We start from the raw sequence: 27,402 nt of genomic DNA, 5'->3' as shown, positions 1-27,402 counted from the left end.
CTAAACCACTAGTAGCAGAATTAGTTTTAGCGTTAAGAACATGCTTGCTTTATTTAAAATGGAAAAGAAATAACCTTTCATCAGTGTAATCTGCAGTCAATAGTGGGACYGGTCCTTTCCCTTTTTCATAGGTTTGAGAAGAATTCAAAAAATGAGCAAGTGCTTCGTAAATGGTTTTAGAACTTGGCAGTTTAGCAGGCATTTTGGGACTGAAATCAAAGGCACTGTGCCATAAACTGAACTTAGACAATAGGTTCAATTAGCCTTGATGTGGTGGGAAAAAACTGTTATTTTTAAGCCAGAGGCCATATTGCTAAATTGCTACTCTGTTAAATAGAAGAGAGGCMAGGACTGGCACCAGGGTTGTGGGGAAGTGTCACAGAATGGTTTGCATCCACAAATATCATTATTTTGCTTGTAGCCATGAGGTGCATTATTAGATCACATCTTTCAGTATATACCTGCAAAAGGAATCCATCACACCTGTTCCAAAATCTCTTGGAATGCACAACAAAGTTTAGTTTGTGAGGAAAGTTTAATAAATGGGGATTGGCAGATTTCCTTTAACAGAACATTCCTGAACCAAACAAAAATACTGATGCAAACACAGTTTGGCAGCCTGCAGGTGTGTTTTTGTCCTGTGCACTATTTTCTGAACTTTTATTCTCAGTAATACATGTTTTCTATTTTTTTTTCCTAGTTTCTGGTTTATACTTCTTCCAGGTTCAGTTGATCCAGGCCCAAACCTCTTCCTGGCTCCTCCTCATGTGTCCTTGGTTAACTGCCACATTTCTTCTGCAGTTCCTGACATCCTCTTGATTTGCCTTTGTCCATTCTGCACAACTTGCTTTTATTACATTTCTGTAACCTCATTTTTTACAAATKAATAGGATTTATTCTTTGTCTCCGAGGAACAACTGAGGTCTGCATTCTGCAACAGAATTTTTGTAGGTGGGGAATTATTTTCATCAAGTGAAAATAAACAAGATAAATTATCTTCTCACCTTTCCCTCAGTTGTATTTCTGTGTGTATCTTCAGAGCAAAAGTTTACATATATCCATGGAAAAAAAAAAAAAGAAATTTTAAAAGGACTAGATACAAAAATACCTGCGAAATGCATTAGTATTTTTTGTACTCTGTGAATTGAAAATCATTCAAAATGTTGTTTTTTTGTTTTTTTGTTTTTTTTAATCTGACACTGAAAACTGGCAGTGAGGAAGCATATAATGTCCATGTATGTGTGCCATAAATATATCTGTATATATAGACAGATGCAGAAATAAATCTCAGATATCTAAATAGGTAGAGTTCTAGACTCAAATGTTTGTTAGCAGATGTTCTTATAATGGTTATGTATTTGCACATAAATCATCATATTGCCTATTAAAATAATTGAGATGGTATATCTACCAAAACCCTTCTTTCCTCAAATTATATATCCAACAAAATTATATTGCTCTCATATTTTCATAACATGTCAGGGCTTGCAATGCAGAAACTGCTCTGAAACCAACTGCTCAGTTTCTAACCACAGCCAGAATTACAGATTTGGACACTTGTAAAAAGCTGTATGCTCCAACATGCTGTCTCTCTACTGTCTTTTTCAGGCAATTATTGAGATATCAGAAGCATATGGATTTTCYCATTGTTAATTACTCCATTTTTAAGGAAAGCAGAGATGACAGTAAAATTCTATAAGTTCAGAATGCATAAACTCCACAACTATCCAAAGAGACATAAAACCAAATAATTCCAAGTGATAAATAAAGCTGAGATCAGATCTTGAATCCAAAATGGAGACTTATAGTCAGTTTAGTACAAATGAACATATCTGTGCAACACACTAAGTGTTTTCCTATTCCTCCAGCATTACCTGCACCCTTCAAATTATGTGTGATATGCCAGATTCACAAGTTCTTTGGAATTTGCTAAAGTGCTTCTATATCACAGTGATCTTACTAACAGGAATTTCTTAATTTCTGTATTGTGGTTGGTGTTATCTCTCACATGATATTTAATGATCAGACTTCTCTGTTTCTGACTGGTCATCTATTGATAAGCTGCTGAGTGCCAAAGAAGTTTGTAAACCTGCTTTACAGAGGTCATTGCAGTCACTGACATGTTATCACCACCCTGAGGAGAATTTTTGTTTTCAATCTATGTTAGTCCCTGGTTACATGGCAGTGTTCTGGAAGAAGAAAGAGTTCTTCASACAGAAACAATTCATCACACATAAGATCTGGATGGGGTTTTGGCAGTAGGAGCTGAAGAGGACTGAGTTGCTCATAAAGGTCTCAGCTGTCCAAAGTTCCAACAACTTATGTCTTCATTTTTCTTTAGCAGTGTGCAGCAGGTCTGAAAGCTTCTGGCTCCATGTCCTTGGTACACATTACTTATTGCAAAAACTCAGAAGAAAAGGTAAATAACTTCAAACTTACTATTGATTGAAGCAGCAATCTATGGAGCTGTTCCAAATGAAATCCCACGTCCTAGATTTGTGCATATACACCTGATGATTTATTTTCATACCTCCATCCGAAATCCCTACTGTGTCTGTTTTGGAGGTAGAGTAAAATATCTGCAGTCTAATGAGAGGAGTAATGCAATGCTGAGTATTAGTTCTCTTACACATACTGGAGCTTTAGGTTTTGGTAATTAAATTTTTTATTTGATTAGTTTTTAATCACATCCTTACTGATTTTCTGCCATATTAATGGTGCAGAATTTACAGTCTGGGGAGCAACAGAGATATTTTTTAATGAACCCATGATAATGGGTGTAAAAGAGACATTCACGGCTCACAAATCAACTCATCAATAGACTGTTGCCATTCTCCAGCAACTCCCTCACTGTCCACTACTCCTTGAGTGCCTCCATTGCTTTTTTTCCAGTCTACTGAACATGGAGTAAAGTGCTTGGCTGGCCCTTCCCTGAGTGCTGGGGGAACCTGGCTGCACATCACTCATCTCTTACCTCTTCCTCATTGTCCTTCATCAAGAAGAGAAGGAAAAAAAAAAGGCTAATAATAAGTAAACAGTTCATATTTCTTCTTTCTCTGTCCCAGCTCCAGCTTAGAGGGACCTCTAACATAGCACTTTCTGGTGATTTTTTGAGGCTCAAGGACCAGTGGTTAGTCAAAAAATGTATTCCAGGGACATTTTGCCTCCATGGACCCCCACCCAGGAAAATGAAGAATAAAGCAGATTTGAAACATAACCCCTTTTCTGGGTCTACATGCAGGATAGCTCTCCAGGCAGGACCTCTGCCTGCCTTGCACAGTCATTATTCCCTATTTATTGAGTCTGGCACTTTATCTTACGTCATTCCCTGAGAAATGTGCACATTTCACTTTGCGGTGCTATCTATAATGGCAGCACTGTCTTCTGGCTAAAGTAGGGCATCTTGGGATCTAATTTTATACTTCTCAATACCCAGATGAGCACTGTAGATAATGTTCTGCATATCTAAATCCATATGGTATTGCATTATGACAAAACATTTCTGCTCAAAATTCCATTACAGTCATTTTCTGCAATGATTTAATTTGACTAGTCCCTGTAAAAATGTATCCTTTGAAATAATTTTCATTTTTCTCTTGGCCCTTCACACAGAAGAAATCCATCACATTACTTTATGGTCATTTCATATCACRTAGTATCATATTTCTTCCTGTCAAATTCATTTAGAAACAATTTGCATTTGATTCCTATTTATTTTAAAACACTCTTCTTGCAGTTTCTTTGCTGCTGCTGGTAGGAATTCTTGAAAGCAGAAACTCCATTAAAAATACTTTTGCAGTATCATCTTCATTTCCTGAAATCCTCAAATTCCATTCTAGTTTCTGAAGTGACTAAAGTGTACAAAACAATCATGAAGCTCAACCTGCAAATTGTTGCCTATAAAAAACAAGCACCAATGCAGGATAATAGAGTAGTTTCTCTGAATCTTACCTTGGGTCATGCTCACCTTTGACATGATGTAATGAAATTCTGAAGCATGAAAATGATAATTATATTTATTTTCCTATATATGTGAAAGAAGTCCCCACCAAGTGGAAGGCAGCAATATCATGAATTCTTGTCATATGAGGCTGACTTTGCCAGCCCCCTGTTAGTTTGCACAGGTGCTAGAATCAGGAAACATAATAGCTTAGAAAGGTTTCTATATTTTGTTCGAACAGGTAATTAGCTGTTCTAATAATCTAAACAAGAATTAAGAATAATGTAGGGTTTGGGAAATCTTGCTGTGAAATAGAGTAACATATTAATTTACCTTTGATTAAAGATCAATATAGGAAAGAAACCAATGCCAGCAGTGAATAATAGCAATAATAAATGCTGCAGAGTAACAGGAGAGGTGTTTGCAAGCTGGCACTTCCCACAAAGACATTTACCATGTCAAAGCAAAGCTGTTAGGCTGGCGCAAAATGCAGTCGCAGAGATTGATGCATTTCAAGGATGAGGAATACCGTCATGTAAATACCCCTTCAGTAGAACTCACCAAAAGCAGTGAGGAAAATGTCAGATGGAAAATGCACTTTCACAGTCATACAGCACAGAATGGAACAATCTGGAGCCAAACTTAAATGTTGTGACAGAAAGAAACACACATGAAAACATATCAGTATCTCTTGGAAAGAGATAAAAGATATGAGAGGATGAAATGAGTGAGTGCATTGAGTTAGGTACAGCRAAAAGCAAGGTACCAGACATCAAAAGCTGAAAAGAAAAAAAGGTCTCTAGAAATGCAATATTTTAAAAATAAAATGAAGATAAAGCTYTCTTGTTTTTGTGCCACATCTTTGGCTCTTGGAGAGAAATGCAACTGTGCTGTGCAGTCTAAGTGAATAAATAAGCCAATAAATATCAGGTGTTTGCCCAACTTTTCCCTTTAAAAATTGGACACCAACAATGGGACTACTCTGAATCACCTAGATAACCTAAAGCCTGATAAAAGGCACTAAGAGGAAGAACTTTTTATGCTTTTAGCACTTGAAGATTTTTATGTAGATGGGAAAAAATGTCATCTRTTTCATCCCTCATTTACGTATGCAAGTATTATACAATAAAGTATTGTCTGAAAAGGTTTTGTTATTTTATGTAGAGAAGGGGTGGAAAATTAAGTTGGGGAAATGCAGGTATCGCAAAAGTTAGTAATCTTTCCAATGATATTCCATTACATTTGAATTGTTGAGATATTACTGCACATTGTCTTTAATTACTACTGTGTCTACAGGGGAGCTGTAGATCTCTTTGTTTATGACAAAACTCCTTCTCTGGTTTTGACTTTGTGACTGGATTGTGACCAAGTCATCCCTGAGTGTTCTGGGTTTCTGTAGCAGGGTAAAAATTGRATGAAATAATTTGGATAGGCTACAAAAGATTAAGAAAGCATAAATACCTTTAAASACAACTTAACCTTTAGAAGACACAGGGAGGCCCTTGGTGCCCAYTGTGGAACACCAAACAAAATGGCTTGAATCAAAACTTCAACCAAAAATGAAATATTATTTATTTTGCTACAACTCAAACAAGATGTTTAGACATTTCCAACMCCCTTCTTTATAACTGATTTAATTTAAAGAAGACTGCTATCTGGCTAATCTGATGTATTGAGAAGTTTTTAAAATATTATGATATCAAATATATAATATCATAACTTCTACTGGGATAAAAATCCCAGGTTTTACCAGCTGTTAATGGCCTCTGGAGAGATTCAGGCTGATGAGGTTTGTGATGACAAACAGCTGTAGATGAAAATATRAGAAATAGTTGACAATAATTAAATAATACCAATGTAAAACTACAAATCTGAGACAAGAACATAATTTCCATGGTATTATTTCATATGATTTTTATGTGATATTAAATACCATTAAATTGTAATACTCTCAGCAAACACAATATAGGAACATACTTATCTGCATATTTATATTTCAGAAAGTAAATGAATAAAACAGCACAATATTAAGTTAGTATGAACAAAGTTTTAAAGGTTTTCCTTTTTTTAAAATGTGAAACTGATTAGATGAAAAGAAGCTAATTTATTGAGCTCACCCAGAAATTTAAGGTGAACAATTCACAGAAATGGCACAATTTTTGTGTGTATGAATTATCTCAGACCAAGCTGTGGAATTTTGAGGTGTACCTGCAATTAAACATATTTCCTGAACAACTCTAAATCTGTAGTTTATTTGCAAATACTTTATATACAACTTCAATATTCAAAAATCAAGCTGCATGATTAGGTCAGTAGGTGCATGTTTCTATGTCAGAAGTTTGAGTCTTCATATCAAAATTTTGACATGAATAATTCAGACTTTGCATTTTGCAAATACTCTTCACTAAAATGCTCAAAATTCATCAAACATTATTGTTAGTACCTCTATTCAGCAGAATAGTTACAGAAAGAAAATAATACCCAGCTCAAATTACTGAAGTGTCTACGAACCTTTCCAATGAAAGGACACCTGGTTGATAAACAGAATCTAATMTCATAAAAGAATAAACTATTTTTACTTACTCAGCCTTTGAAGGAAGAATAATAACATCCTTGCAATATATTTAAATACTTTAAATACATATGAGTAACATTTGTTGCTACTCTTATAATTTTTTTTAACAAAACTCATTTTTTATCTAAATTTAAAAGTAAAATATATTGACCTGTGGAGCTCAATGCATTAGAATTATCTGCATTATTTTGATCCCTAATTTGARTACATTTTTTCAGCTGCTAAGCTATACACTAACATGGGAAACTACTTACCCAAGCTTTTTTTTCAGTCCCTCAGAAAATACTAACAAAACTATTAAACCATTGCTTCAATGGGAATTGCAGTGTATACAGGTAATAAAAATATGGAGCTTATTCTCTTCTATCTTCATTGTCTGAGCTGCTTTCCTTTTACTGGCAGGCTTAGAGAACTACAAAAGCCATGAAAATTCAATGTTAACTTAAAAGYGCAACCTCTGTTACTTTAATATTTTTGTACTGAGTATCAAGGCATTGTTTACATTAGATAGTGAAATGGAGATGGGGCAGAAAACACACCTCTGAAAGACTTTCTACACAAAAGGATGAACACGTAGTTATTTGCACAAAGCATTAGAAAATACCGTGATATTTTATTATTAAAAATGCTGCTGAAAAGTTTATACATATGTGTCCAGCCATATATATCTTCTATCATTACTTAAGGCAAAAAAACAAAAAATTGCAAAACAATAACAGAAGAAACCATTGAACCCTGTGTGCCTCTTAAGGACAAGAATATAAGCCTGGGAAAGTACTTTTGTTTTTCTTTTACAGTTTCAAAGTATATTTTGATATCATTATTATAGAATTCTATGAAGACCCTATAAATCTGTTCCCTCTATAAATCATACATCAGTCCAGATGTATCAAATTATTAAATCGACTTGATTGTAATTACTTTTAAAAGCTAAAATCATTCACTTACAGGAACTTTTTTTACCCAAATGTCACAAGCCTGACACAGTACTGTACATATTGCTAGCAGAAGACAATTGGAAGTACTAAACAAATACTGTAATTCACATTACAAACATACCCAACTGATTATGATGCCAAGCATCATTACCTTTTTTTTTTTTACTTTTTTTTTTTACCTTTTTTTTAAACCTTTTTATAAGAGTTATGAACTGCTGCATCTCAGCTGAGGCATTACATAGCTGGTGGAAATGGCCTGGTATAGAGTCAGCATTAATATATTATGCGATGGATCAGTGAAAAAACCAAAACAATTTTATATTTCCTACTAGTTGTACTTTGGGGTTGCTGCTTCATCACATTCCAACCTGAGCTTCCAGGTCAGATTTATAGCACATTTATGGCAGATAAAGGATTATATCAGCCACATGTTGCCTTTTTATCATGTCATGAACTTTTTATTTCTTTCCTTCAGAATTTGCTTTACTGCCTGCTACAACAAGGAGTTGTGCAGATGAATAGACCTCAGTGAATCACCTTGTCTTTGATTTTATTTGTAGGGGTGACTAATTCAAGTTATTTTATTAGAAAACAAAGAAAGTGTAGAAAACAAGAAGAGGTACAAGGCATCTTGTGTTAATCCTTATGGGACTTACGATATTGATGTAATTAAGTGGTGAATTAATAGAAAATACATCTGCGATAATCACACTCAAGTGCAGACCAATTTGTTCAAAGATCTTTGGTTACTATCTCTCGATGATGGAGTAACTTTCAAAGACAAAATACAAAGCAATCGTCATCTGCAAATCTTTTCTAGCTTTTCACATTCGAATCAGTTGTTTGAATCAATCAAACTGGCAAGTTACTTTGATAGCTCTGCTTGGCCCCTGCTTTTTTAGGGATGGAAAGGGCAGAAAGGAATAATCAGCCAATAATTTTGCCCTTCCTGAGAGTGATGCTCTCTGGGATTTTCAATTTTGTTCAAATGCAGAAGAGCTGATGATTTCTTTGCTTCTCTCTCCATAATGCTCACTGACTATGGAACTGCTGTGCAATGAATCAGCAAATAAGAATTTTCTGACAAGTACACTCTCAAGCACAAAACAAGATACTGGGTTGAAAAGTTCTTCACACACTCATCATTCTGAACAGTTGGAAAAACAGCCAACCAACCAACCCTGCGTTTCCCCACTTTCAAATTGTAGTTTTATTTTGTTTAGCAAACTAAGGAGGTGCTTTCTCAGCTGAGATTCCACTGCAACTGCTGGTGAAGATAGAGCTAGTTTTCCTCAAAGAAGGCTGACCAAAACACAGGCTTTCGTTGCTTTTGTCAGGGCACAAAACTCTTCCTAAGGTATCACAATAACCAAGAACTACAAACTGGACTCCAAATATATATTATTGAATGTTTCTTGGTTCAGTTCAGCAAGCTTAAAATAGTAATTCTTTTCTTTAGTATTTTTTCTCTTTGTTTTCCAATCCATTGCTGTGTTGCAATTTAACAAAGGCTAACACAAAATTAAATTATAGAAAAAATGTTTCAGAAAAGAACAACAATCTCCTATGAATACTTTAACATGCACTAGTGTAACCTGTAAGAGAAAATACGCAGGTCACACAGACAACTGTATCCTCTGCATGACACCATGGCCTCATATAAATGAAACATGTTAGAAAAAACTCATGGTTTTTGTTAACCACTAGTAATTAAGAAGAAATTCCTCCTTTGGTCTTGGAGGAAACAGAGGTCATATGACTAATGTATATACACATAGGTCACAATCGAATGCACAATCTTTCTAAAAGCTCTTTTCAAACTGAAAACATCAATAAAAGCTGCTTTTTTTTTGTTTGTTTTTAAACTCACAGCTATGTACATTTTTACAAAGTTTCTTTAAATATAGTTCAGGCTGGCAAGTCATCTCTTTGCTCAGAACTATACGTAATTTACTGCATAGTCAGTCCTCCTCTTTCTCTTTTTTTTTTTTTTTTTTTTTTTTTTTTTTTTTGTTTTTAATAATAAAATTCTATTTTCCCCATCTGGATTACAGCTTCATATACTGGGTAAAAGCCCATGGTGATGTCTTTGTTTTGTCAACGGCCATTCATGGTATGGCACATAAAGAATCTTTTTTATAATTTTATTTATTAAAAAAAACCAAAACAAAACACCTGTACAGTCACTTGCTCTGCATTCCAGAAGACTCTGCTTTGCTTGTTACACTTAAAATACCATTTTAAATTACTTCTGGCCTCAACTTTCAATCAAAGTGGCTGAGATCTTAAAGCAGTATCATAACAGCAATGTACACTTTTCACATTTCACAGGGTTTGTAGTTGATCTTTAATATCAGCGAGTTTCTGTGGGAAGGATCAGTAAGAAAATAATGACTGTCCTTCTCTTTTACTTGTTTTAACTTTAGATTTTGACAAGGTGTTCAATGGATGGTATATAACTTTATCCTCTTCTTTTTTGTTTTTTTATTTTTTTTTTCTTTAATTTTTTCATTTTTTCTTCTTCCAAGTGGCTTGTGAGGGTAGATGGGGAAGGGCTGAGCTATACCCTAGTAGTCGAATGTCCATGGGGCAAATTTGTACTGTTTTGTCCTCCACTGAAGGTGTTGAAAGTATGCAAAGGCTGCATTCCTGTTAATGTATTTGGAATCATGGTTATGGTGTTGGGTGTCATTAGCGGGATGTCATCTGGGGACCTTCTCAAAGTGAGCGTGTAGTCAGGYGGACAGGTGAGTCTCAGTGTGTCATGGGCCTGCAGCGATTCGCACTCGTGGTCGTGTTCCAGCTGCTTCATCTGCAAGGACATGATCTCTTCGTTCTGTATGTGCGCTATGTCGTTGGTGGTGTTCCTCTGCGGGCTGGGGCGCCTGTGAGTCTCGTGACGCCGTTTGTCCTTCTTGTAATATAAYGCGGCGAAAGCCAAAATATTGAGGAACAGCAAGGACGCCCCCACGGCAATGGTGACGCTCAGCTCCGTGGAGTAATCTCGCTTGTTTTCTATCAGCACTGTCGTATCCTCTGGAGCTGTTTTATGGGTGTCTTTTGAATGTTTGGGATTGTTGGCAGGAGTCATCGCGGGGCGTTTGGTGGCTGGCCATAATTTACCGGGAGAACGTCGGGTCACGTACGGAAACGAGGTCATGTCAGGAGGGGGGACTTTAGTTGTTGTGGAAACATACTGAAATATTTCATTCAGGTTGTGAAGGTGTGGTACGAGCTCCAACCAGAAGGCAACTTTTGTTGCTCGATAATGATCGCGAACTCGGGGTTTTAGGCCAATGTGTAAATAAAGTTGGTCTTTAGGATTGTATTTGGACCAGGCTACTTCTTCAAAACGGTTGGGTTTTGTGTGGATGAACTTTGTGTCCTGTGGAACAGGCTGATTGGGATCTCTAAAAAAATGGAAACAGACAATATTATAGATTTAAACTCCCCATACACACACACACACACAAAAAAAAACAAAAAAAAAAAAAAAAAACAAACAAAAAAAAAAAAAAAAAAAAAAAAAAAAAAAAAAAACAATCCAAGTTAGTAGATTATTCAGTACTTAGAGTAGCCTAAAAGCAGAAGCTAAAAAACTCTCCCTAATGAAGAAGAGCTATTACTAAATAATAAAAAAATTACTTACTGTACATTGCATCTCAGACACTGTAATTTTTTTTTGCATGCAAATGCAGGAATCATAGTATTTCAGCTCCCAAAATGTCATCTGAAGTTCTGTGATTCAGCATCACACTCCAAGGAGTATGTCTTAGTGAAGTCTTACCTCTTCCCATAGAAAAGGTATAGGTTTAACTCTTCTCCAGATTTGAAATTAACATTCTCATTTAAGGTACCACTACTTCCACTGCTCTAAGTAGTAAATACGGGCATTTAATCTCTATGGCAATACTGGAGACACACAAAACTTTACTAGCTGTGTATATTACAAAATAAAAGGCAAAAAAACCTTCAGTAGCCGGGCTAATACATGTAACTGGGAACCATTGCACTTTGTGTTCCTTTACTGAGCTATTAGTCCTCCTTCATTTAAACATCTACTTGGGGAAAAAACCTTTGAACTGTTTTTGTGTCACAGATCTTTCCATCATTTCCACTAACAGATGACTATTGGAGAGCTCCATGGTGATGGCCAAAGGACAATGAGCTTTATCTGYGACCCAGGATACAGAGATGAGAAATATATTAGTGGAGATCAACAAGAGCTGTAGTACTTAAGTAGTAACAGAGATAAGAGAGTACATAAATCAGAAGTAATTTTGAAATTGRTAAGCCAAATATTTTTTTCCTTACAGGTTCAGAATAAAGAAAAATCAATGCCACAAAGAATSTTTAGATACTGTTAATGTATGTGTATCCTTATAGTTTTAGTAAATGTCAAATAAATAGTATGAAAAAATAGAGAAATTCAAAATTACTACATTTAATGGTCTGTTGTGCATGAGTTTGCAATTTCTTTTCTAGTAAAGAGTATTTTCTGGGACTGTGTGATTTATTATACTGAGAGTACATTATTTATTTCCTGTGCATTACTCTCAGAACTTTCCATTCTCCTTTTTATTCATTCATATGCATCAGTTTATTTCCTGTGAAAACAATTCCAATATTTTCCTTTTCTTCCAATATACAGTCATGTATATTCTGGGAATAGCAAACCCCATCACTACAGATTTTAAAGCATCATTTTTTCTCTTTTTCATTTTCAAAAGTCAGTGAACTTGATAGCCTACTTTAGCATTCTTTTGCTAAATTCTTGTACCTGAAGAGCTACTTCTCAGTCCTTAAACAAGATGGGTAATTTGACTTTAATAATCTATGATTCCTGCAACCCTTTTTTTACCTGAAATAATTTATTTTACCATTTTTGAGAGAAAAGAAGAATTCTCTTTCTATATAATTTTGGTATTTTGGCTTACTTGCTTGTGGCTTTATTGTTTGGGGGTTTTGGGGGTGATTTAGTGTGCTGAAGAGTTTTCTTAAAATATTGAAATGTATCTAATCTTTCCCATCTCAATAAGATATAAAAAATACAAACTAGGGGTTCTGAAACTGTTACCATTTAATCTTTCTTTCTTCCTTCCTTTCTTTCTTTTTCATTCTTTCTTTCTTTCTCTCTTTCTCTTTCTTTAACTTTATGTAATAACAGTTAACCAAATTGTGTTAGTTCCGAAAAACAAGGTGAAAACTTGTTTGTTCATCCTAGTTCAAACTAAAGGAGTAATGTTTCCTTCCAAGCAGTACAAAAACAGATGCATGCTGTTACTTTGAGGGCCTATAACATGCATTGAAGAAGGAAATAATGCTATTGCTCTTTTTGTTAAAGAAGAGAGAGAGATTTGGAAAAGCTAAATGTCAAGATACTGGCTCAATTCAATTTATCTACTCTGACCGACCTTTGGGGTTCAATACATAAGTTCTAAAGGAAATTAAAAATCAACAGGGTCATCAAAATGCAAAACATTTTTCGTCTCAGAAACTCAAAATACTGCAAGAGTTCTGGCACAAACTCTTGTGTCACCCCCCCTTGCTGTTCTGATTCACATCACAAAAGACTCTGGGAATGGTCCTATGGAAAACTGATACCTTAAGTTAGCTCTTGTAAACAAGTTACAGTTGATACAGAAAATAGGAGGTGAAGAAGCTRAATATTCATTTTAAAAAGCAGCCAAGGACATGCACTTTAAAAAATTTTAATGGACATATAAATATTAAAGCAGATCATTATTTTAGGAAATAAACATTTTTTAAATTAAAATTCTCACTGTAGTCCCTTCCAACCTTACCCACTTTGTACCCTGTGATTCCATTCCCCTACAAAAAACCTACACAACAAATTAATATCAGCCTCCTTTTCCCTCTCTTCCATCCTCTACCTCCATCTGTCATTTTAAACTATATTAGGAGCAGACAATTATGCTGCCGCCTCCTCCAAACACAAYAGAGAAAATAACATTACATGAGGCCAGGCTTGTATTTGAGTATTGGTTTACATGGCTGTGTGTGGGCATGAAATTGTCCATTGAAACAAGAAATAGAAAAAAATCAGCCAGCCCTACCGACAAATAATTTCTTTGCTGAAGTTATCAGAGCTCTGCCATTGACATGAATGTAAGAGTTGATCACTTARAAAATGAATAAAATGGTCTCAGTATTCTCTCTGAATTTGAGGTTAGATATCTAAATGATTTTTTTCTTTTTACAAGGAAGGGGAATATCTAAGTACAGTCCTAAATAAAGCATCTACTAATGGCCTTGGATCTTGGTTTTACAGACTAATGATCATTTGCCAAAAATAGCCAGCAGATATAAACAAGAGAATTTTTAATTTCCTTGGCCATCCTGCTATGTACACTGCTGAAAATTCATAGAGTTACAACTTATGACTTGCTAGGTTTTGTTTTCTTGGGTAGTTGGGCGGCTTATCCTACTATGACCCATTTTCCAGTTTTATTGGTAGGCATAAAATATAGATGTGCAGACAGTAATTTCTCCTTTCAAAACATCTATTCAACTAAATTCTTGATCAGTTACTTTAATTTCAATTTTTCTTTTGCCTTTTTAACATCCCCTTTGTGTTTCCACGTGCTCTTGAGGCTCAAGTGTGTAATTTCATAACAAAGGCTGATAGGAAATCTTCCTTTAAAAACCCAATGCAGTCATGATTATAAGAGTGTAATCTGAACAATATATTTCCAGTTCTGTACTTCTTACAGTATTAGCTTTCATAGGGACAAGATTACTTGTTTCCCAGTTTTGCCAGTTGGTAGGGAGGCTTTTTTTTTTTATTCTTCATCCTACTGCTATAACAAGATTGATTATTATTGTTATTTATTTTGCCTTCTCACTAYTTATTTTTACCATCTTTAGAACTCAAACATTGTTTCCATCAAAAAATGCCCCCATCATGAAATGTCTGAATTTTTTTTTCCATATGACAGATCATATCTTATCAAAGTTATATTTTTGTTAATGTGCAGAATATTCCCATTTCACCTGTCACTTTTGTCCTACCACATTCAGTCTGCACTAATTTTGCACAACTTAAGATGTTGCTGTATACTGTCATTCAATTCACACCTCATGAGCTAGAGATGTAAAATCAAAGCATAATTTTTTTTCTCAGGAGATATAAAGTAAATATGCCTGCAATGGGTGTTGACTGAAGAGCAACACACACTCCTGTTCACAAGGTAGATTATGGCTGACCTGGAAAGCAATGAAGGAACTGGGTATTTCATATTGGAAGATATTGTCATGGGAAGAAAGATGAATTAAGAAGATTTCTCATACTCCAAATTCCATATAATGTGGTGAAATACCATTTGTGTTTTAACCACTTCAACCAGAGCATTGGCCAACACTCAGGACAATGGAACTGTTACATTAATGTACTTGAAGTATTTTAATTTTTGTGTCCTTCTCTAACTTCACTGGAGAGCAAAATGTCTTTACAGTTAAATAATCTTTGTCTCCAAGATGCAGAAAGACCCCTAGATCCTTTATTTTCTTTCAGTAGCACTCTTTTCCCTGTATGATTAAAAAAAAAAAACATGGAAGAGAGAGGAAAACTGGCTYTTCTTCATTCTTCTACTGATTTTTTTTATGCTGCCACAATACTAATATTATCACAGCCATTCCTGCCTGAAGGACTGGTACATAGGCATATTATTCCTTATCACGTTTCCTCAATTATCACCAGGTCCCACTGTTGCCATGCTCCCAGTCAGCTGTTGTAAGTACTAGGGAACAGAAACCATCACTACACTGCTTTGTTTGACCAACACAGATTTGCCATTGCAGCAAGTTATTTTTTCAGACAAAAACATCAAAAGGAAATGCAACAGCCTCATAAAAAAGTCCACTGAGAAATGATTTGAAACAACACTTTAATAATTGCAAGTTTAATCATGTCTTCTTTTAGAGAAACAAACTGAATATAAAACACAGATATTCTTAATAACTCGGATTTGTGCTTCAGAATCAATGGTAGCAAAATAATTCTGTAATATTTATCTGAAACGCAATAAAAACAAGGATATATCCTTTAAACATTTATCTTTCCCAACAGAGGTAGAGCTGGATGAATTAGGGCAAATGTAAATTCCTGTAATTTCTCAAAAACAGGGCACGTTTTAGAAGMCTGATAGATGTCTCTAATGAGAGCATGGGTTTGTATCTACTGGGTGAAATTTCAAATCCTTCTTCACAAGAGCATAGCTGAAAGAGTATCTAAGATGGACTAGCACACCAACCCTCATGTTCACTCTGCCCCTGCTGATGTGTCTGCAAAAGAGGTAACATGGCCCTAAACACTTGGCATATAAAATTACCATTACAGTTAGGACAGCACTACTGGCAGAAGAATGAAACTCTACGTGCAGCTCTTAATGGAGCTCTAATATAATTCTSTGCAAAGTGCAATTAAAACTGTATTTTCATGTCATTTTTCTATCCCAAGTGTAGTATCTTAAACCTACTCTGTAACAAATTATTTGTCTATTTCTAAGGCATGTTAGAAAAGTTTAAAAAAGGCCAAAGGAAAGACTCTTAATAATATTTAGCATCATCATTTTAAAAAAGATACAGGTAGAGAGAATGGAGGATTAGCAAAATGCAGTTTCCAGGCACTCATTTCAAGCACAATTTGCTATTAARCACTTTAATTGTCACCTCCTATTTGCTAGCTTCAGTAATCGACTTCAGAGTTAAACACAATAAAAGCATTGTGCTTTGTGTTGTGTCTTTCACCTACTGATTTTACAAGATTGACCTGCCCTCCAAACCCAGCCTTGGCAGCAAGCCCATTAGTGTGTCTTTTTTAGCAACGGGTGGCTTGTCATTGAAAGCCTAGCACAGTCCATCTGAATGATGCACTACCTGAGCCATAATTATACAATGAGTACCTGGATGAAGCCTCTGTGGGACAGTCATCGAGATTGCAAAAGTCTCAAAGTCATTAAAAAATAAATAAATAAATATATCTGCAGCTTTAATGTTCAAGGCTTACCTACAGGGAAATGTGAAATAATAAAATCTTTCAGTTAAAAGATTCTTCATGTATTACCATGAATGCAAGACAAATTCTATCCTGATAAGGATGGGAAATGATCAGTTACAAATAGGGAGGGGAAAAAAATCAAAGCAGAGCCCCTAACAATTCAGTCTTGAACTGTATCAATCTTCTTGAGAGCTGAAGGACCTGATTGCACAGAGATTCCAGACTGCAAGTGAGTGAGCAGAGAGGAGAACAGTTACCCCTGAGATCCCTGTTGCTCTAGGATTGAGGTGCTACAGCCTCTGCCTTTCTGTTTCTGAGGAACCAGAGGTGCAGAACAAATGTAACCTTAAAATCTTATTTACCTCCAAGTATTCTCTTGCACTATTCAGAACAATTAATCATCACACAAAGAAAAGACCATAAAGGTAATATGTATTGTGTGGCTCTTTTCCTTTTCTTTGAAAACTGAAATTTTACAGCTAGAGGTCATTTCTAATGACATATTTTTCAGACTTTCTATAAAGGACGGAGTCCATAATAGAATATATAACCCATTSCTGTCTCTTCAGCAATGAGTAAGTTTCAGAAATGACTAATGGGTCTCCCAAAGCACCTGTTTTGCCTTTAGGTATAGTGTGACAGGCTTTATAGCCAGAGAACTGGGTATACACTGMTGAAATTGGCTTTCAAGTTGCAACAGCTGGAAAGTGCTTGAAATTATGAGTAATGGCAGCAGCTGGGACTGTGAGAAGCTCCTGTCAGCCTCAAAAAACTGCTTAAATACAACTTCTTAATCTACAGGGAACAGTCATAAAGCAAACAATACTGAGACCATGGAGATCTTGCACCTCCATAATAACTCCAATGAGGTATATCCGTGAGGCTCTGAAGTCCTCTATGTGTATGTGGCATCTCATCTACCAAAAGGAAGACAAACGGATGACAACATTATCTCTGAGCACGTGGTGCTCAGCCAGCATGAAGCACTGTCTGTCCATAAACCAATATTTCAGCACCAAGTTTGCCCATCCCAACACTGACAACTTCTTGTTGCCAAAAACATCTAAACACTAAACAGTTCATTCACTTTTGTTGCCGAACTCTGGAAATTCTGCATGCAAAAGTACCTGTTTGCCTAATGTGCAGTGCAACAAAAGATTTTTTTTTTTGCCTTGTGAATTGACCTGAAGCATTTGATTAGTTTTTGCTCAATTTATGCTTGAGGTTCTTGTTAAGACTGCAAAAATCTGTCTCCCTTGAACATCATTTGGATTCATTAAAGGCTACAAGGGCTGATAAAGCCTCTGAGTGTTTCACTATAGGCATCTGAGTTTTTCTTATATAGCTGCACGCTGTTCACTGCAGTGCAGTAAAGCTGCAGTTTCCAGAGCCCAATCCTACCATTAAACACTCAGTGGAAAGATTTACAGCCCCTTTGTGCCACAAGTATCCTGGTTTTAATTCAGTACTGAAGACTCAAGGTTAACAAAAAAAGTCTTTGCTGCTGAAGTAACACTGCAATACCCTATAAAGGAATGCAAGAGGAAGAGAACAGAATTTATTAATACAGCTCACAGATTAAGCTGCTTTGAGGGTTCCTTCCTTGATGTTTACAACTCTATTTCAGAAAAACGTTGATGTCTTTATTTTGTTTTGTAAGCAGAATTAATTTAAATTTTTAACCTTCTCAAAGCAAAATTTCTATCAGAGTCTCTTCTTCATTCCAGTCAAGTACTTATTATTGCCATTATAGCTCTCAGAGGGGAAAAAAATTTCCAGTGTCTGCCTTTCTGTTCTAATTCCTCCCTGAGTCCTCATCCCTGTGAAGGTCGCTGAAAAACAAGAACTTCCTTTCTTTTGTAGCAGATAAGTGCTATCTGCCTGACAGTTTCTTCTTTAAGCAGCAGACATGTTGCCTCTGATTTTTCAGTATCTTAGTGAGCCACCTTTTCCCTGAGACATGCTTTTTGTCTTAGTAATTGTCCTATTTTTTGAACCAAAAATACAGTGTGTTATTATTCTCACTGAGCTACTGAAAGAAAATAGTTTGAGGGAACACACTAATTAAAAATCTATTAAATATGAATAAGTCTCATTTACCTCCTGTCTTAACTCAAATATTTCTATAATACTACTTCAAAATCAGATTTTGAGGCCACTGGAATGGGATACTTGCTATTTTAGAAGCATGTTATCCACAAAAAAAAGAATGCTGGGGGTCACACTTACCCAGTTTTGGCAAAGTTAGTCCAGTATGTCATAACCACTGCACTGAGCATGACRTCATTCTTGGAAAAGTTGCAGTTGAACAGTTCTGTGGGACCAATCATAGGAATCCCAAACACATAAGGGACTTCATCACCATGAGCTGAATCAGCCCAGCTGGGTTTCATTTCACTTTGGCAATGGTGATAAAATGCATAGAAATACGTTGGAGATCCATACTGGGCATGCAGRTCAGCTGTGGCAACAGCTGGAGCAACCCACTGGTGGTCTGTAAAAAGAGCAACCAGGGTCTTCCGTCTTGTTTCRGGGTTTTCTTTGTCTGCCCAGTCTGTGTACATGAATTTAATGGTCTCTCGCAGCGTATCCTTCCCTTCTGGATAACCATACAGATTGTCCACAAAATTCGAGACAGAGAAGTCAAAATCATTGGGAGAAACACCATCTTCGTTGTCTACAATGCCATCCACAAATTTTAAACCTTCCCCTTGATTCACACCCAGCATTATATCATAGTTAAGGAATTCCCCTTGCTCCATTAGAATCTGAGGGTCATCTGGAATCACGTCTCCATCTATCACAGGCCCAAAGGCAATGTGGTACGTGGCTGGAGTGATGGTCTGTTGAATGAGTTCTTTGTAATTCTTGTTCCGCAGACATTCAACCAAATCAGTGGTATCCAGCATGTCGCAGCCCACTTTATCTGCCAATATCCGAGTGTACTTGGCAGGCTGATAGTTCACTGCCCAGCTGGACAGGGCTGTTCCACTCTGTATGATTGCCTTTTGGAACAAACCTGCAGGTGCAAATTGTTTAAATACAGATCCAATTAGTGATTTTAATATATATATACATTTGAAAAAAATTTAAAGTATTTCTTACTAAGGAAACAAAGTTTTAATAATAGAATCCCTAAAGGATKCATACACTGAATTTCAAATCAATTTCCATAGATCCTATTCACTGCTCCCTTTTTATGCTATCTCTAATAGGCTGCTAATTAACATCCCTCATGTTCTTGATGCTCACACACATAAAGCATGAAGGTTTCAGGTTACTGTTTCAAGAACAAAATTCATGCTTATACTGCAGTTTTCCTGTGTCTTTGATGGAAGTCCTCTGGCTTTTCCACGTTGGTAGTCCTCTGAAAATTTCTTTGAAGGACTGGCAGCTAAAAGCAATCATATCCTCTTTGCCATGTAAATGACATTCATAAATGAGCCTTTCAATAGTTTAAAGGTCAAATGAAAATTGTGCACTCTCTTCCTTCACAAAAGCCATGCATCATACTAACTTGAAAAAATCTGCTCTATTTATAGTGATTTCATACATTTGAATGTTCTACTCTCATCTTTTATTTACTTTTTTTTAATTATTGTTGTGTGTATATGTTAGCACTGGATATAAGTTGAATTTTGTGTTTCTAAGCTTGCTTATCTGTTCATTACAATATATGTGATTTTTTTTGCAAGTGAGTAAGATGAGATTCAGTAGGTTTTTTCTGGTTGTTCTATGTACACTAATATAAAGACAAATGAAAATTCAGTCTGAAAACCTTCTTTCTTTAAAGCACTGAAAGGCAAGGGGAGCTTACTGTTGAACCTCTCTCATCTAATTTTTTTTTTTTTTCTGGTAAGACCACTGTGTATTTCAAATACGCATTTCAATATGTATTTGAATGTATTCATGTACATCAAAACAAGGTGTGTTTAGCCATCACCCTGCTATAACTTCTTGCTAGAGCTTAGCTTTCTGGAACAAMTGTTTTCTGTCTGTTTCAACATGATTGAAATAGCATGGATTTATAAATACAAGAGATATTTTRGTGTTGTCTTCATTTTTGTAGATTTGGTCTTATCTCCAGGGATATTTACAGTTCAGTAATGGTGCTGTACATACTTGGGGTTTGGGKTTTTTTTGGAGGGTGAGGTGTTGAGGGTARAAATCCCACAGCTCACTTACCAAAATCTTAAGAACACTGTGGGATCACACAGTACTTGTGGGGGGTTAAATACAGTTTTAAAAAGGCTTAGTTATGTTTTTACTAAGTGAGGAAAGCATCTATACATATGTTGGAAGCGCAGCCAAGAGTGTGCAAAAAAGCGAAAAGGTCACTGCTCTTTTCTATTTTAATTAGGACAAATTCTTTATAAAGGAGCCAGCAGATCTGTTGATAAAGCTAGAAAAAGTATATTGCCCATGGCATTTGTTGCATGAGATTTATGCTGCAATAGCATTTAGTTTTCCTTATAAATATATATTATTTTGACTAATACAAATCCAGAATACTAGCCAGTAGGTATTTTACAAAAATTACAGACCTCATGTAATTCTAATTCAGCCTACCTCATATGACACTTTCACTACATTTTAACATTAAAAAAAGAAAGAAGTACTTTGCCTAGAGGATTTTTACCTTCTGAATAGTGTGAGAGTGTCAGGAGACTGACACAGGAAGCGCCTGCCCCAGATCCAAAAATAGTAACTCTTTTCGGGTCTCCTCCAAAAGATCCAATATTTTCTTCAATCCAACGTAAAGCTTGGATTTGGTCAAGCAATCCATAATTGCCTTTTGCAGCTTGGTCCCCAGTACTTAAAAAACCTATAAGGCAAAACCCCATAATTTTAGTTCACCAGATACAATTAGCTACAGGGTATCTACATATTCACAACACATCTTTTCATCTTTTCATCTTCTAGGCCTTTTTTTTTTTTTTTTTAAAGGTCACAGTCCTACTTAAATGTCTCCAGCACAAGCAGAGAAATCCATTCTGTATGCTGCTTAGCCTCAGTTTGTTTTTCTCTACTTCAGAGGTCATGTTTATGAAAAATCACTATTTCCKTTTTGAAGTATTTCTGTAACAATTCAATACAGAAAGATTTTAAACATTTTATAACTGGGTGTGAGTAGGTAACAAAATCTTAGAAAATCATTTTTGTGCAAAGATGTGAGATAACCAGTCTACAACTGAGAACTACACTCCCTAACACATTCATTTAAATGCTTCTTACCAAAATTGTACTGAACCACACAGCTTTTAAAATTACAGTACTTGTGATACAGATAGATGTACTCAGAAACAGAAAAAAAGAAGGCTGAAGTAAATAGCAAAAGGAACCTGAAAAGCATAGCAAAAAAAAAAAAAAAAAAATTACACTTCAATTTCACAGACGATATTTATTAGGAAGATAGCACGTAAATCCATGGCAATACAGCCTTTGGTAGGGAGATTTTATCTGAACAAATCAGGTTTYGTCTCCCTCCTTGGAAATGCAAGAAAAGCTGTGCTGCTGTTTTTTGTTCCTGCACTGTGGTTATCAGATTCTAGAAACAAAGTCTGACACGTTTGCTGCTTGTCTTGCAACTGAGAACAAAATGACCAAAAGATTAGGACTGAGATTAATTTTGGTTTTTTGAAACCAACTAAGGTGAAACATTGCAGTAATCTGTGYTGCCGATCATTCACAGTTAAGACCTTGAGCTATGTCTAAATTATCACATTGAGCCATGTACTCACAGTGCTCTCTTTAACYCCCACAGACCTTTTCCTGTTAAGACAACTACAAAGTCAGAAGTCTATTAGGAATACTTTACAGTACATGGAAGTTTTCAGATGGACATTACTGATTTAGGCACTGCTGACAGCTGTCAAAGACAAAACAAGAACATTTCTCAGCAGTTTTTTTTACAGGTAATTATCAGTTCAGATAAATTTGCTGGAAGAGAGACCCAAGGCTAAGGAGATCTGTGGTCTGGTGCAGTTTGAAATGAAAGAGTCTGTTATCACAGACCACCTGAGCCAGCTGTAGCAAGACCTCCACACTCCTGTCTGGAAGGGTCCCTAAGGAAAAAAAAGACCTTGCAGTACATTTCCCCTGCTTTGGCAAAGGGGAACACATCCCTTATGTAATAGGTTTTTTTGTTGATAAGAAGAATGAATAATCACATGGTAGAAGGCATTCACAATATGGAGGAAGCAGAATACAAATCATATCCATATTGATAAATAACATTTGATTCAGCTTTCTCATTTAAAAACTCTCCAATAATGGCAAGCACAGTTGTAAGAATGGCAGTAACTTCTTTTTTGTTTACTAATGGAGAAAAAGAGTATTAATCCATAATTGTCTCAATTTATTTAACTGATATGTTTTTCTCTTTTTTTCCCATGCCTTTACTATCTTTTTAGGCCTKCCAAAGAAAGAATAACTTGCTGGTTTTGTTGCTGCAGCTCACTAAAATATTMTATAATATTCTATTATTAAGGCTTTACTCAATCAGAACTTTTACATCCATTGGATTAAGAGAGTGTTGCAACCTTTAAAGCAGGATGATAATTAATATTCAGAGCCTAAACACATTTTAATTCTACCAGCAGCATCAAGCTAAAGCTGGTTGAACTTTGTAATTTTGAATTCTTACCAAAAGTACTAAAAGGTGAACTGGGTAAAACTGCAGTCAATGAATATCTAATGTTCAACAAATGAAGGTTTTTTTTGTCTTCAACAGTTGTCTGCTGATTCTCATTAACTGCAAGAACAAATTTTCTTAATTTAAAAAACTAATCATCRGGGCAAAGAGTCAGCCCCAGATGACACAACTGAATTCATTAATCTGTCTTTCTTGATGAGGATATATTTTCTTTCACACTCTGAGTACCAGATCAAAATATATCTTCAAAGCTCTTTGAAGAAATTCAGGCTGATAGTAGTTATTTGTCCAGAAATCCACAACACTAAGAGTTTTGTAGCTTTTTTCTACATAATTTCAGTGAAGATAAAAAATGCTTCTTTAAACTGAAGCTCCTAAAGCAACTGTTTTTATTTTTCTGACTCTACGAAGGAAAGCATTCTAGAAAAATGCTTTCGTTTTAATGCAACAGTCAAGGAGAAAAAAAATACAAAAAGAAATTACTGGGAATTTTTCTTTTCCACAATCTTTAAGAATGCATGTACTCATAAGCTACATGCTGTCACTGGCACCTTTTTGATAATGCAGTGAAGACACAAAGCTACACAAAAGGTTCCTTTAGATCYTGCTTAGACAAAAAGAAATCCCCAGTTTTATCTTTATAGCTGATTTTCCCATATGCTACAGAAATCTTACTGAGAGACTAAATACATCCCAACATACCAGAGGTGATATTCACCCTTCGCTACTAAAAGGTATGCAGAGACAAACAGGGACAAGTAGAAGGGGAAAATATCTATAAAAACCTCACAGAGAGTTCACTTTTGTCCAGCTCTAGCCTTGTCTAGTGCTTGGAGGCCATTCCTGCACTGACACGGTGAGCAGAGCATCAAGAGTCAGTGTAAAGAGAAGACAGGTGGCCCTCGTGTCCACTGCACACATTTTATGTATTTCATTTTACCATGACCAAACTACTGTCTGACCAAACTATGGCCGAATGAATGACCACTCATGGACACAGTGCATAAAGGGACAGGACATCTTCCAGCTGAGGCTCACCTGGAAGGACRCAGGATGTAAGAAACTCTCTGCAATGTGAAACAATGTGCAAGGAGTGGTGACGGTACTGAGATTTTCTGTGGAAATAATACACTCTTGATCTGAATTAAAACACTAGTGTGGACATGGTCAAGATCAAAATTATATTTTCCCAACCACAATGTTTCAATATAACATAAACAGATTTAGGAAAACAATTAAGACAATGGAGAAAACCCCCTAAACACCATTACATTAAAGACAGTAAATTATGATCTGAGAACTGTGGCTTCACCCTCAGAGACAAATAAAATCACCAAGGTAACTGCAATCTTGCAATAATTTTCTTTCTTTTTTTTTTTTTTTTTTTTTTTTTTTTTTTNAATTATTAAAAAAAAACAAATTACATGACAACTTTCCCCTTACATTTTGCACATAGTATTAATTATTAAAAAAAAACAAATTACATGACAACTTTCCCCTTACATTTTGCACATAGTATTACCCAGTATTACATCACTGTTGGAAAAATCCATATTTGTCTTCATCTTTTGGCCCCTGGACCTAATGCATATCAAATCAATTTGATAGCTGGCTGAAAGCCTAAATTTCAATTGTGAATATTCTTCCACTGCTTTGTGCCTTTTCTYTTCTCTCTCCTCCTCCCTTCCCAGCCCGCAGTGGAAACAGATGAAGTTGACTTGACGTGTGAAAGCTGGTATTATCTTCCTGGCTCAAAATAGTATCAAAACCTACAAATACATTTTGGTGCTGGTAAACTGCACTGACTTTCAGATTTAAATAAAATCAGAAAGTCAATCAATTATATTTGACTTTTTTTTTTTTTTCCATTTAAGAAGGGAAAATACAAGTAATGAAAAATTAAACTTGATTCTATCATGAATTTTACTAGTTCCTACAATCAATTTTAAAAGCGCATCTTGAAAATAGGCATACTTTTCTTTGTAACTGAAGTAGTATTGTTTCATTTTCTGCCCTTCACAGGTTTTCTTAAAAACAAAATATTTACTTTCTGAGACATAGCCCTACATTAAAACTAACCAAATAACCAATAACAAAACTTAGTAAGACACATTAAATAGCCAAGACATCCCAATGAGAAATGAATCACCAGGAAATCTGTAGAAGATCAACAAGCTWGTGTATTTTGTTCTATTTAACTCCTCCTTTTGAAGCCTCTGCCGTATTTTCTGAGTTCACATTTCTTCCGTCTTTATGCTTTTTTGCAACTGCTGTCCAAGCCTGAATATCCTGCTGCAGTTTGTCAGGCAACTCACAAAGACTGATTTGTACAGAACTGATCAGAACTATGGCATAAGCAATATAAATAAAATACTGGAGACTGTGCTTCGAAGTACAATCACATCTTTTTTGTTTACATTTGTGAAATACCAAAGTAGGGCCTTTTCAAAGCAAAGAGCAAATGGCAAGCATACAGCATAGCCTTCATATTTTCTAAAAGATTTTGTCTGCACTTATCACATTTACCACTGCAAAAGTGGACCTKTTCAAATGAGAAGTGAAATTCCCTGGGGATTACTGAGAACAAGGAGACTACAGCTGGCTCAGGAATACTCTAAAATATAAATAGCTGGACAATAGAGAAACATTAGATGGAATTACCCTGTGGGTTTTTCCTATGCTTGCCCTTCCCTAACCATTCCCAAACATCCCCAACAGTGTTTGGCTGGATGATATCTTGGCTGGAATCAATAYATATTCCTTTCTTGTTTTGACTCTATGTCTATTAACAGCACCATGTAAACTTGACATCCCACAAAGCCGGTGGGATAGAAGATGGAGTGATGGCATCCTTGGCACAGGTTTAGCAGAAAAAAATTCCTGCAGCATGAATGGCCTATGAAAAGCTGAGAAAGCATCACTGCTACACCTGAAACATCTACCCAGAGGCTAAAACCAATGGGAGGACTGTCGACTGGCTGTGTATGGGTCTGTGCAGAAATAATGTTACACAGATACTTCTTCATCTGGAAAACAAAGCAACAATGCTTCTGCTCCAGCTGCAAATTTCTTTTAAATTTGCAGGTGCTACTGCCAAAAYGAATATTTTAATATTCAGAAACTTAAGTAGTAAGATGGCCTATGATTCTGAAGCAGTGGTCACTGAAGGGAATTCCTGCATGCTGCAGCTACTTACCTTATCCAGGTGCAAATAACACTCATTTAAATTTTAACTCGTTATGCCAAGTGAAAAGAAACAAGCAGTGAAGACCACTCAGCTTACAGTTCTCATAGAGTTCACTGATTATGTTAAAATATAATGGACAGTGATGCTTTTAATGCCATCTTCTAACTCAGGTTTGAGAAAAAAGTCTCTTCTGATTCTACCTTGATGGATTCTTTTAAATTACTTCTATTGGGAAGATAAAACCTAAATCTGCTTGCTTAGAAAGAACATCTCATTACTACATGCATTACAAAAAAATAGGTCAGAGAYGGTGAAGTAAAAATATTGTTTGTTTCTATACTGATCCAGTACTGAAACCCAGAGTCTATTTTTTACAATTCAGGAAAAGATCTCAAATAYATAAAAGTATTTTGAAAATGTCCAGGATAATAAAACGTGTATAAGAATACCTAGAAGTAAAAGAATGAGAAAAGATAATAGGATACGTTTTAACAAGATTTAAAACCTATTTTTATACATATTTCTAAACAGTGGAAAGCTTAACATGAATTTATCAGAGCACCAGGGAGMTCAACAGTTTCTTTCATTCAATCCATTATGATATTCTACAATAAAATAGTTTTAATGAATCTAATTGAAATTATTACATGGTATAACTTTAACTGCTCTCAAATTTGCCATGTTCATTGCAAAGTGCTCTAAAACTATTTTGCAATGAGGTCAGGACAATGAATGCTTTCAAAAATATTAGAGATTTAAGATATTCCCACCATTCAATTCTATTATCATTATTCATGATGAGTAGCACATAACTCTATATGAAGTGTCACTAAAAAAGCTTTTGCCAATCATTATGTAGATTTTTTAAAAAATAGTAAATGAAGATGCCAGCATCAAAGATTTCAGAACACATTCACCAATCTACTGTCTTCTTACCTATTATTTATCCAAATATTCACAAGTTAAACCTGCCATTACATCATATACAATCAATAAAAAATGTTCAATAAAAAAGATTACTGTTGAGTACATTATAAACAGCCTGATTAACAGCAAAATAAACAAATCTAAAATCAACTAATTGCTCT

General features: G+C 35.5%; 1 protein-coding gene across 2 annotated transcripts in view; it reads right to left on the bottom strand.

Annotated features, from left to right (window-relative positions):
* Positions 1 to 6,638: 6,638 nt before the first annotated feature.
* NLGN4X (neuroligin 4 X-linked) overlaps positions 6,639 to 27,402 on the bottom strand; it is a 158,538-nt gene continuing 137,774 nt past the window's right edge. For both annotated transcript variants that reach the window (XM_057389976.1, XM_057389985.1), the window contains 3 exons: positions 21,112 to 21,297; positions 18,702 to 19,491; positions 6,639 to 10,863 (listed from right to left, as the gene is read on the bottom strand). In XM_057389976.1, the coding sequence (XP_057245959.1) occupies positions 10,014 to 10,863; positions 18,702 to 19,491; positions 21,112 to 21,297 (1,826 nt within the window). In that variant the 3' untranslated portion in view covers positions 6,639 to 10,013. The remainder of the gene's footprint in view (positions 10,864 to 18,701; positions 19,492 to 21,111; positions 21,298 to 27,402) is intronic.

The sequence above is a fragment of the Malurus melanocephalus genome, unplaced genomic scaffold (genome assembly GCF_030028575.1).
Source record: "Malurus melanocephalus ecotype Western Australia unplaced genomic scaffold, MMel_1.1 scaffold_1, whole genome shotgun sequence".
NCBI lineage: Eukaryota > Metazoa > Chordata > Aves > Passeriformes > Maluridae > Malurus > Malurus melanocephalus.
This window is presented reverse-complemented; position numbering and strand designations above follow the sequence as displayed.